The sequence below is a fragment of the Trichechus manatus genome, unplaced genomic scaffold, assembly GCF_000243295.1.
Source record: "Trichechus manatus latirostris isolate Lorelei unplaced genomic scaffold, TriManLat1.0 scaffold00028, whole genome shotgun sequence".
Lineage (NCBI taxonomy): Eukaryota > Metazoa > Chordata > Mammalia > Sirenia > Trichechidae > Trichechus > Trichechus manatus.
Genome location: NW_004443964.1, coordinates 7,109,174 through 7,120,801, shown reverse-complemented (window position 1 = coordinate 7,120,801; position 11,628 = coordinate 7,109,174). Strand labels below are relative to the sequence as shown.

Below are 11,628 nucleotides of genomic sequence, written 5' to 3'. Positions count from 1 at the left end.
AGGCCCCTGAAGGCTACAGAGGGGCAGGGGAGGAGCAGCTTCCAGTGCCAGCCCCCAAAGCTGCCAGGGTGGCCCCCGGGCCTCCAGCCCCTCAGGCCTGTCCTCCACCTTTGCAGCCTGTGGCAGCTGGGGGTGGACTACTTTGACCACTGTCCTGAGCTGGGCCGAGTCTCCTTGGAGCTGCACATTGAGCGGATCCCTCTCAACACGGAGCAGAAAGCTCTCAAGGTGCTGCGGATCTGTGAGCAGCGGCAGATGACTGAACAAGGTGAGCTGGCCTGCTCCCAGCATGCCCTCTGCCAGGTGTGGCGGGCGGGGAACCTCTGAAGCCGAGCGCTGTGCTCACGACTGAGCCAGGCGCCTCCTCACCAACCAGACCACAGTGAGGCCGGGACTGCCCCATAGCCAGGCAGTGGGTGCCGAGAGGGAAACCAAGACACAGGACACGTCTTAGGGACAGATGCAAGGGCTAGGGGTCCACTGTGACCTAAAAGAAATCAAGCAAGCTGCCTGTTAGAAAAGGTTCTGACCCACTTCTCCCTTCTCTCATAGTCACTCAGAGAGGTCAGGTCTGGGGTCAGCTCTGAGGGTGCCTGTCCTGACTTGGCAGAGAGGCAGCTCTGAGGGGCTCAGGAAGAGCACAGGCCAAGACACAGGTGGGAACAAGATTGGCCCTTCTCTCCCCTCGCTGCCGGATGATAAAAACCTCAGTTACTGGTCTTCCAGAGGCATCTACATGTTTATGACATTCTCTGAAACCATATATGGCTTTTAAGACCAAAAGGATGAAATAAAGATCTTTTCACCACCCTGGAAATCAAATCCACTCATGAAGCCAGTCCTGTGGGGTGGGTTGTTATACTGCTGGCAGAGCTGAGAGAGAATTTATAAACCCAAGTTCCCAATTCTGCCAGCCAAGCCATATTCGGAGCACGCAGGGCCTGGGCTGTGGAAGGCCCGCTCTGATCCCAGCAGGTTTAGGAATGGAGAGATTGTAGAGTGAAGGGCTTGCCTTTTCTCCTCCCTGGCAAAGTTCGCAGCATTTGTAAGATCCTGGCCATGAAGGCTGTCCGCAACAATCGCCTGGGCTCAGCCCTCTCCTGGAGCATCCGAGCCAAAGATGCTGCCTTTGCCACGCTGGTGTCAGACAGGTGGGTTTGCCACGCCAGGGGGCTGGGGGGCTGGCAGGCCTGCGCCTGCGGCTCTGCTCTCACCTGGGCTGGGCCCTGCAGGTTCCTCAGGGATTACTGTGAGCGAGGCTGCTTCTCCGATTTGGATCTCATCGACAACCTGGGGCCAGCCATGATGCTCAGTGATCGACTGACGTTCCTGGGTGAGTCTCTCTGGGTGCCATACCCTGGAACGTGGGCACAGATGGACAGTTAATGAAGATTTGAGGGATCCTTCCAGGCTCCTCCAGTATTTTCTTCTTCTTAAGCCCCAACTCCAAACCATTAGAACCCTGCATACCAGACTCCGCAGAGCGTATTTTTTGGTAAATTTTGTTTTCCGATTTCTGTAAAGGCCTATAGAAAAACTACAAAAATAGTATATGGAATAAGGAAATTGCATATACGCACTACCCAGATTTACTAACTACTGTATTTTATGCAAATAACGCACACTTTCTACATTTGTTTGCCAGCTGCACTCTCCCCCTGCGAGGCATTTTTGTAAGTGCCGCTGTGCCAGTTTTTTTTACATGCTGCTGTAAAAAAAAATAAGCATAGCATACTTACGGAAACACCTTATTGGGGTGAAGGCACGATTGGCAAACAAATGTAGAATGTGTGTTATTTGCATAAAACTATGGTATTTTCTGTTTTGCCTCATGTAATTTTATTCTCTTATCAGCCAATCTTTTTTATTGCAGCAGTTTCAGAGTAGGTTGGAGACACTGTTCCCCCTTCTCCGTAAATCCTTCACATGCATCTCCTAAGAACACGGCAGCTCTCTTATATAAGCATGTTACAGTTGTCACACTCAGGAGACTTAACATGGACACAATGCACTGAGCTCATCCACATTCCAAATTCCAGTTACCGCCTGTCCCAGTCACATCCTTTACAGTTGGGCTCCTTTACTCAGGAACTGATCCGGGTGACGAATTGTATTTCGTTGTCATGTCTCGTCAGTGCCTCTGCCTTTCTCTTAACCTTGATATTTTAGGAGCATTGGGCCCGCTGTTTTGGGGCTGGTCTGACGTCTCCTCATGATTCTATTCAGATTCTGTGTTTTGTGCCACTGAGAGCAGCCTTGCCCCGGTCAGTGCTGCGTGTCCCACTGTTGGTGGTGCTGGCTTTGATCACAGCTCGTTTCTGTGAAGGGCGCTTCTCCCTTGTTTTAACAGTCTGTGCGGAGACACCTCGAGCTTGTTCATGTAGCCGGTCTTCATTAGACTCTCCCCTAGTTTGGGAACCACTGAGGAGTTTGTTACTCCACGTTCCTTCTGTTCTAGTTGCCGTTCTGCTTTCCCTTCTTCCCCATTTATTCACTTACATCAGTATGGACTCGCAGACGATCTGTTCAGTTATAATCCCTGACTCACAGGCTGTCTGGTGCCTGCGTTTTCCCACGTGGCTGTGGAGCTTTCCAGAGTGCGTGCTGAGCCTCTGTGACCTGCATCTCATTGGCTCGTGGGCTTGCAGACAGCTCGTGGTATGGCTGGTGTGGTCTCTCTTGTTTAGGGCCAGGGTGGCTTCTGTAGGTGTCAGCTGGGGGCCACTCAGGCATGTGGAGGTGATCTGGTGCTGTCTGTTCTCAACAGGGAAGTACCGTGAATTCCACCGATTGTATGGCGAGAAGCGCTTTGTTGATGGCGCTTCTCTTCTCCTGTCGTTGATGACCTCGCAGATTGCCCCCCGGTCTTTCTGGATGACCCTACTAACAGATGCTCTGCCCCTTTTGGAACACAAACAGGTAACCCTGAATCCACGAGGTTCTTCTCTGTGTTTCTGTAGGCCTTGCCAGTGTGGTGCTTAGTTCTGGCGGTGTTCCCCACCCCGCCCATCGCACCCACTCAGGAAATCCAATATTCACACCAAAAAAAGACCGCATTTGAACTGAGACAGCTGACTACTGACAGTGCTCAGTCAGGGCCTGACTGGAAGGGCTGGAGTGAGCCGAGGAGGCTGCTCTGCTCTCCCAGGCTTCATGCAGAGAAGATGGAGGAGGAAGAGCATGCCCAAGTTTGGGCCTTGGCCCACATCCGCCGCTCTCCTCTAGGTGATTTTTTCAGCGGAGCAGACGTATGAGCTGATGAGGTGTCTGGAGGACTTGACCGCAGGAAGACCAGGGCATGGAGAGCCTGATGGCCAGGGAGTCCAGGTAATCTGAGTTCTCTGGGCTCCAAAGGGGAGACGGGGAAGGCTCCATCCATCTCAGGCTTCCTCTCCCTCCCAGAACACTGGCCAGCCCCTGACAGACTTATCTGCCTCTTGGCTCTTAGCCTGTAAGTGTGACACACTGGCTTCTTTAAGGAGAAAATGGGGGTGTTGCTACTGTTCTGGTCTCTATCCTTCTTCCTTCCTGTAGATCGGAGAGGACCTGTTTGCAGTGGTCCTTTGCATACTGCTTTCTCTTATGTTGAGAACTTACTGGCAGTTATTTTTCCCTATCTACCTCTGGACTAGACAGAGCCTACCTTAGTTGTAAAGTACTTCCTACTGGGCCTCACGCTGACTACTTGCTTCTAGGATGACGACATAGAGACCACCAAGGTGGAAATGCTGAGACTGGCTCTTGCACGAAACCTTGCTCGGGCAATTATCAAAGAAGGCTCCTTGGAAGGTTCCTGAGGCCAGCCAAGAGCTGCTCCAGCGTGGCATCTTTGTATGACAGTGTGTATATACATTCTTAAAAGAATAAACATTCTCTTTTGCAAATACAAGGCAAGTCCGTCCAGAGTCCAGCCAGGGCGTTTGTGTCTGTATCCACTCTGTAGCTGAGAGAAAAAATTAAGAAAATGCAACTGACTTCCTTACATCCTCAGAAGCCACCCCCAGAATAGCATGTTGTGCCCTCCTGCTTGTGATTCGAAACTTGAGCAAGAGCCTGGGTGGTTCACTGATGCTTCTGAAATCTGGCCTCACCTCAGAATCTTCTGAACACTTGTCAAATCTCTGGATGATTATTATTATTATTTTTTTTTAAAAAAAGGTCCAGGAACCTATACTTTCAACAAAAACCAGGCAATTCCAGCACACCTATCCCCAGCTCTCCCTTTGGAAGCCACAGGTGGCACCGGGCCCCTTCTCCCCCAGGGTGGATGGTGCCTACAGTAGAAGGATTCCAAGTAGGGGGAACATGATTTTATTTAACATACAGCAAAACAAGGGCAGCAGAGTTGGTATCTCCAGTACAGCTGTTTGCCAGGAAGCAGTGACCTCGATAGTAATGAGGGATGCTCATAAATAATTTTTAATGTCTAAAGCTTATTATAAAGGTAAAGTTCCAGAGTAACCGCCCCCCCCCCAGGTCTTCCCAGGGCTGCAGCATCTGGCCTCTGGAAAGCTCCTACTTATTCCCTAAGTAGTGAAATTGATTCACTTGACCTGTCGCAATGAAGCAGTGAAACCTGCTTGCTGAAGAGAGTGAGGGGCTGGATGACCTCTTGACATGGAGTAAAGAAGCCTGGGAAGGAGCCAGGAGGGGACAGGGACTGTGGCTTACTCCATTTTTCCCCAGGAGTCTCAGATGGGATGGCTCTGAGCTGGTTCAGCTGAGCTCAGATAAGCCACTTGCTTTTCCCCAGCCCGTCAGCTGGTGGTTCTACTTCCTGCTGGCCTGGAGTCACTCGCCCAGGCCTGCATCCACCAGAACAGCTGGGGTAAGCTACCTGGGGCTGAGCACTGTTGAAGCAATAGGGTCTGCCCCAAATCTCACACCTCCAGACCCAGCATCCCATTGACAGTGCCCTTAGCAGCTAGGGGTCATTGGGCCTTCTGGGGAACCCTCTAATTAAGACGAAAGGACTAAGTCTAGTGCAAGGTGCCTGAGCCCAAGGCCCTGTGTACAGCTGTAGATGCTACACATCAACGCCGTGAGGTGGGAGGGGACGCAGGGGGCGGCGGGGCTGTCCTCAGACGTGAAGGCAGCCCAGCAGTCTATGCCTTGCCAAGCAAGAGGTAGTGAGCAGGGCGGCCTGGTCCAGGGCAGGGCACACTCTTCTCAGAAGCTGAGGGGCTGCTTCCGGGGAAAACGCCGGGGGCTTGTCTTCACTTTCTTTCCTAGCCCTAGTTTAGGTACAAGGCCAGGTTCTGTTTCTACCAGGCTGGGTTCCATGTCTGCTGTGGTGTCCACAGGACACAGCCTGCCACTGCTGGAGACAAACGCATACAACCTGTTATTCCAGGCTGTGCTGTCCTTCGGTATCCATTCCAGGATAATGCTGCCCACCACGGCAGACTGGGAGATTCCACAGCACACTGATTCCTGGCTCTGTGCTAGGGGCCCACCTGCTGGAGGTGGGGGCTGGCACTGCCAGCAGGGAAAACCAGCCAGAGGATTTGGGAAGCACAGAACAGTAACAGGGCGGAGGCAGCCTCTCAGGCCACGCCTCTGCATGGGTGCAAGGACAGGGTTCTCGAGGGGGGCCCATCAGTCTCTCTCTAGAGACTTCCCCCCCATAGCATCTGGGGATGCTGGTAAAAGTGGGGGGACCTCCTCAAAGCCTTGGGCCTGGGTCCAGGACAGTAGGTGAGTCAGGGGCTACTTCCTACCCCTGACACTATGGCCACTTCAAGTCACACAAGTAATAAAAACAGGTCCTCTTAGGGGCCAAAGAAGATCATCGTGACAGCAGCAGCTCGGCGCCCGGGGCTGGTCCCACATCAGCTACAGGACTGCAGTCAGGATGTGGGCAGATGCTCCCAGTGCCACCTGGTGCGGGCAGCCTCCTGGGCTTCCCAGCGGAGATGCCAGTGTCCTCCGGGGTCATAGGCTGCCCCACCGCTCCACAGGAGGGAACTGGTCCACCTCGCCCACCTCTGTGCTCAGCTGCTCCCCCAGGGCGAAGGTCAGCCTATACCGAAGACGCACCTTCTCCTGCGACAGAGGGGAGCCCATGAGGCCCGGCCTGTGGCCCCACAGCAGGACACCCTCTCACAGCCCTTGCTTTCTGTGCTAGAGGGATGGCACTGCTCCTGCCCCAACCCTTGTTCAGCCCGGCCTTGGGGGGTGGGGGGGAGAATGCGTGTTCCCACTGCAGTGTCATAATGCTGCCCCTGTGGAGGGAGCGGCCAGGGTGGAGGCAGGGCCGGGGCTGGGTGCCAAGGTCCTAACCTTGGGTGGGCTCACCTTCAGCGGATTGGCCAGCAGCATGACCTGGGTGATGGCAGCAGGGGGCTGGGTGGGGCTGAAAGGGGAGAGCTCCGTCCCTGAGGGTGGCTGCAGCTTCACTTTCATGGACTAAAGACAAGGAGGGCAGAGAAGCTCCTTTGAGGTGGAGCTCGCTATGGCTGGGGTGGCCACAGAGGCCTAGGCAGCGGGGAGGTACCTTGGGCACGGCGGCCTGCAGCATGATGCCCCTGATGGGCAGGGGAGCCGTGTTCAGCATGGACACCACCACCACCAGCACGTCAGGCCGCCCTGGCGGGCACTCCTTAGCGAAGTGGAAGAGGATGCGGAAGCCGTTCTTGTCATAGGCTGTCACGGGGAGGGCACTGCCTGCAAGAAGGCGGCATGTGGTGTAGGAGGAAAGGATCGAGGAATCCAAAGGCTCTGGGTGAACAGTCCAGCCTAGTGCTGCTGGGAGGCTCCACTTCCTTCCGTGGTTCCCCTAGGGGTCTGGGAAGGACCCTTATCAGGGGATCCTGGGGCCAAGCAGCTAGAAGCAGTAAAGCTGGGGCAGCAGGGTGGAGCCTGACACTAACGGACCCCCGAAGAAGGGCCTACGTCCCCACCTTACACCTCCCCCAGAGCTGCCCACTGGGCTCCACCTTCCCCCCACCTCCAGCACCTACTAGGCTCGATAGACTCCAGGGGGACGTGGACGCTGGCCAGGGAAAGCTCGGGCCCCTTTGGGGGGCTGCCCTGGGGCTGGAGGAGGGGGCTGCCGGGTACCGCGGGGAAGGGCAGCAGTGGTCTGGCCAAGGCGGCGGTGGTGAGGAGAGGGGAGGGTGCGGCCCCAGGGAAGAAGCTGGAGGAGATGGGCTTCACCAAGCCTGAGGACCTAGGAAGGAGGACAGGAGGCCAGTCAGAGAGCAAGCCAAGCTGCCGGGCCAACCCCTCACCAAGGCCCTGGCCCCTAGCCAGATTCCAGCCACCTGATCAGGCCAGAAGAGTCACTCCCCCCACAGGCGGCCCCTTCCTTGTGCCAAGGCCCAGGCCTAACCCGCACCCAGCCTATCTCTTCCCCTGCATTACACTCTGGCCTCCTCCAGAAGCTGGTCAAGTGCGTCCAGGTGGTGCGGGGCGCTGTCACCCAGGGCTGAGCCATGGTACCCGGGGGTTGCCAGCTCAGCCTTTGGGTCTGGAGCTGTGGCCAGTCCAGTGGAGAACAAGGAGCCTGGACTGGGAGCAGGAACGCTGGCCGGGACGATAGGAGCCGGGAAGGGGGACAGCGGTGGTGCCTGGGAGCTGCTGGCAGGTGGGGCTGCGGGCTGGAAGGGAGAGCCGTCTACAGAGCCGTGGCTAGCAGGGCCCGGCTTGGGGCCAAAGAAGTCCAGGTCAGCCTGTTCATTCTGTCGGGAGAAGAGAAGGGTGGGCGAATACAGGGCCCTAGGGGGTCAGCTGCCAGGCATGGGACTGCGGCACTCCGACCACTGGCCCTCCTCCTCTGGGGCACTGAAGCTGTGCCCGATGACTGTGCACGGGGTGAGGAGTCCCCCAAGAACACGGCCTGAGAAAGGCACTGAGGTGTGCTCAGAGCCCCCCCACAGCTAGCACAGAGTGCCTCAGAAGGTAGGCACAGTGCAGGCTTCAGCTAACGGGGCAGCAAAGAGTGCGTCAAGGTCCTCAAGTACCTTGGTGATGTCGCCCTCACCGCAGCCCTACCTGGAACAGGTGCCACTGGCTATTTCCAGCTGTGTCTTTTGGAGGAACGCTGGGAGCCGGGTCAGTGAGGCCTGAGGACAGAGAGGGACATGGTGATGAGACATGCCCCCCTTGCCTGAGGAAGGGCCACGAACAAAAGTGCCATCAGTGGGTAAAAGGGAGCATGAAGGGGGGCGGTTCTCCAGGCAGCCTCCAGGGAGAATGGGTTCTGTCTGTCCTTCCACTGCTGTGAGGAGCACCCGGGAGAAGGGGTAGAGTACATGACACACAGCCCCTAGTGCCCCCTGTGAAGACAGTCCCCATAGGAAGGACGTGAGAATCTCAGCCTCCAGGACCCTGAACGTGGACGACTCTCCCTGCACCTGAAGCCCCCTCCCTACTGAGGGGCACACAGAGCCTCTCCTCCCCCAGAGGCCCCCAGGGGACCTCACCCAAGCAGAGCAGCTCCTCGTCCAGCAGGGAGAGGGCATTGCTGGTGCCGCTGGTCTCAGGTGGGGCCTCGGCCTGGCTGGACGAGCAGCTGTGCAGGGGGCCCGTGGTCTGAGGGGGTGGCGGGAGGACAGGGATGCCCGATGTGGGTGGCACGGGTATGGGCGCCAGCACTGGGGGCGAGCTGCCCGGCGTGTCGGACTCAGCCAGGTCGATGAGCGTGCCGTGGCTACTGGTGTGCGTGTTTCCTGGATGGCAGATGAAGAGCGACGGGAGGAATTAGGGGCCCCAAGCGGCTGGGTGGCAGGACGCAGTGCCGCCAAGGGCCACGGAAAGCCAGCTGGAGAAGGCAGACGGGATGAGCCCTTTCCACATCCCCTGGCCTCCAGGAAGCCGAGGACCCCTGGGAATGGCCTGGAATCCCCTGGGGATGACGCTGGTCAGCTTGCACCAGTGGCTGATGGAGAGCTGGGGCTGGTCTGGAGGGGCCCAGAACGGGGAATCAGAACATTTTACCTTCTGGGCCGGGTGGGGCTGAGGTGGCCACCTCCCCATTGACGACCTGCCCTTGGATAATTGTTTTATAAGAGTTGATGACCCGGGAGAGGTTGTCACTGGCCTGCAGGATGTCCCCTAGAGACGAACAGAGAAAACCCTCACTCCTGGCTGGGACAACTCCCACCACCACAAAACCTAAACCAAACCCACTGCCATCAAGTCGATTCCAACTCATAGCTATTGACCCTACAGGACAAAGCAGAACTGCCCCATAGGATTTCCAAGGCTGTAATCTTTTTTAAAATTATTATTTCTGAGAATATACACAGTAGAACACACACCAATTCAACAGTTTCTACGTGTGCAATTTGGTGACATTGATTTCGTTCTTCAGGTTGTGCAACCATTCTCTCCCTCCTTTTCCAAATTGTTCCTCCCCCATTAACTCACCGCCCTCTCAAGTTCCTATCTACTCCTTCTAGTAGTTGTCAATTGGATCCCATATGAATAGTCCTCAAAAGAACACAAAGCTCAAGGCAGACATTCTTTACTAGTTACGCTAAACAATTTGGTTTTAAGAAGACTTCAGGATATTTTTAGTTTAAGGTTTAAAGTTTATCTCTGGGCAATCGTTTCATGGGGTTCATCCAGCCTCTATGGCTCTGAAGTCTGGAGTCCACGAGAATTTTAAATTCTGTTCTGCATTTTCTTCCTTTTGATCAGGATTCTTCGATAGAATCTTTGATCAAAAACGTTCAGTAACAGTGGCCAAGGCTGTAATCTTCACAGAAGCAGCCTCCCACGGAGCAGCTGGCGGGTTCGACCTGCCAACCTCTCAGGTACCAGCCGAGCACTTAACCACTGCGCCACCAGGGCTCCTTCCTCCACACACACCCAAATTCCTGAGTCATCTTTCCCAACCACTTTTCCTTGTCACTCACCCAAACTGTTGTCATTGTCCTCTGTCTCACTGGCTAGTTTGAATAACGTCCGCCTCTTGTTCTCACACCGATCAAACAGCTCCTGTAAGAGACCAGATCTGAAAGTCAGAACGACGAAGGCCCTTCGCGGTCAGCTCATTCAGTGCTCAGGCCCAGACAGGCCAGGGCTCCCTAAGTCCTGCAGTCAGCTATGGCAGGGCTTGTCAGCCTCCACCACACTGCACCCCGACTACACGACTGGGACCCCAAGGGCGCTGGGGCGAGTGAGGGGAGGCGTCTCTGCCTGACACTGGCCTGAGGTGCAGCAGAGAAGGCCTAAGCCTGGGGGGCGGCAGAGGCTGGGCAAGCACCAAAGGTATGTCTCTGGAGTCGCAGATGGGTTCACACCCCAGCCCTGCCACCTGGGGCACATTACCTCTCATTAAATGGGGACGCTACCATCTGTGTGCCTGGCTGCCCTGCAGATCAGTAAGGTAATGAGTTCCGAGCGCACAGCCAGGCTCAACAGCGCGGGTCCTCAGTGGCAGAGCAGCGCGCCTGCGAGGCCGGCTCCTCTCCAGACGGCAGGCCTACCTGCATGAGCTCCTTGTCGGCCTCTGAAGAGTCCTCTTTGCTGTAGTGAAGCAGCATCTCGTTGAGCAGTCTGACATTGTTGTTGACCTCTTCCAAAGTGTGCAGACGCTTAGTCACCTTCTGGATCCGGGCCTCATCCTGCACCATCGGAGAGGAGCAAGGAGAAAGCTCAGCAACACTGGTCTTCTGACGTCCACCCAGAAGCCCACAGGCCAGGATGGCCCCTTACCACAGCACGAGAGTGCCAAGGCCAAACCCCACTGGCAGCTCCTGCTGATGGCACGGTTCTTCGGATCCACGTGCCTCTGACTCATGTGAACTTTCTCTCTTCCAAAAAACCATTTCCCACCCCCCACCCAAACTGGGCTCCATCAACTCCTGCTTCTCTATCCCATTCTCTCCCAGAAGCTACGTTTTTCCTCCCGTCCTCTGGCCTCTCCAGGGGAGAACAAACAGGTGTGACACCCAGTGGAAGAGACTTCTGCCTCTGGCTCCAGGTGCCTCCCCCACACCCTGTGAGCCCGGCACTCACTTCCTTCACCATGGACTTGATGAGCTTGTTGGCCTCCTGCAGGTCATCGGGGTTTTTGCTCTTCAACAACTTGGCTAAAAGCTGGAAGAGGAGGGTACCAAAGGTGAGGGGAAGAGGGAGCCCCCACCCAGGAGACCACAGAGAGACCAGATACCAGCGGTGCTGAGCAAGACCACGTCCACCCCTTGCTGCCACCCTCACCTGAGAACCCCAGCCTGGGGCGTACTTTACCTTGGACTTCTCTTCATCATCAAACACGGGGTTTTTGGGACGAGGGGGTGGGGAGGGGATGAGTGTCCTGTCAGCAGGAATCGTGGGGTCAGAGTGCACGATGCCTGAAAGGAGACAGACCGTACTCACTCAGCCTCAGGCTGGCCCGGCACATGCCAAGGGGACCCAGCCCTGTGAGCAGGACCAGCAGGGGACAGGGCAGCTGTCCCCATCAGAACCCCGGCGAGGCCTTCTCCTGTGATACATGCCATTTCTCTGAGGGAGGGAGGGAGGGAGAGAGGAAGCCTGGGGGCCTGAAACCTCCCTTAGCTCTCCCTGCCCTGGGCAGCCTCCGAGGTCTGCTTGCAGGCGGAAGGGAGGCAGACACGCACCTTGTCTCTTCAGCATGTGGTAGGCATCCTTGATCTTTGATTCTTCCGGCAGGGCCAG

General features: G+C 56.1%; 2 protein-coding genes across 2 annotated transcripts in view; one reads left to right on the top strand and one right to left on the bottom strand.

Moving 5' to 3' along the window:
- NUP85 (nucleoporin 85) overlaps positions 1–5,015 on the top strand; it is a 14,073-nt gene extending 9,058 nt beyond the window's left edge. Inside the window, exons 11-16 of the mRNA XM_023729425.1 lie at positions 39–268; positions 1,034–1,151; positions 1,233–1,333; positions 2,768–2,919; positions 3,226–3,327; positions 3,696–5,015. Of these exons, the coding sequence (XP_023585193.1) occupies positions 39–268; positions 1,034–1,151; positions 1,233–1,333; positions 2,768–2,919; positions 3,226–3,327; positions 3,696–3,797 (805 nt within the window). The 3' untranslated portion in view covers positions 3,798–5,015. The remainder of the gene's footprint in view (positions 1–38; positions 269–1,033; positions 1,152–1,232; positions 1,334–2,767; positions 2,920–3,225; positions 3,328–3,695) is intronic.
- Positions 5,016–5,928: 913 nt separating this feature from the next.
- Positions 5,929–11,628, bottom strand: part of GGA3 (golgi associated, gamma adaptin ear containing, ARF binding protein 3) — a 17,073-nt gene continuing 11,373 nt past the window's right edge. The window contains exons 4-16 of the mRNA XM_012554900.2: positions 11,571–11,627; positions 11,200–11,303; positions 10,969–11,049; positions 10,437–10,574; positions 9,864–9,945; positions 8,941–9,057; positions 8,427–8,672; positions 7,996–8,066; positions 7,366–7,682; positions 6,963–7,171; positions 6,497–6,666; positions 6,298–6,408; positions 5,929–6,045 (exon numbers count right to left, since the gene is read on the bottom strand). Coding sequence (XP_012410354.1) covers positions 5,935–6,045; positions 6,298–6,408; positions 6,497–6,666; positions 6,963–7,171; positions 7,366–7,682; positions 7,996–8,066; positions 8,427–8,672; positions 8,941–9,057; positions 9,864–9,945; positions 10,437–10,574; positions 10,969–11,049; positions 11,200–11,303; positions 11,571–11,627 — 1,814 coding nt within the window. The 3' untranslated portion in view covers positions 5,929–5,934. The remainder of the gene's footprint in view (positions 6,046–6,297; positions 6,409–6,496; positions 6,667–6,962; positions 7,172–7,365; positions 7,683–7,995; positions 8,067–8,426; positions 8,673–8,940; positions 9,058–9,863; positions 9,946–10,436; positions 10,575–10,968; positions 11,050–11,199; positions 11,304–11,570; position 11,628) is intronic.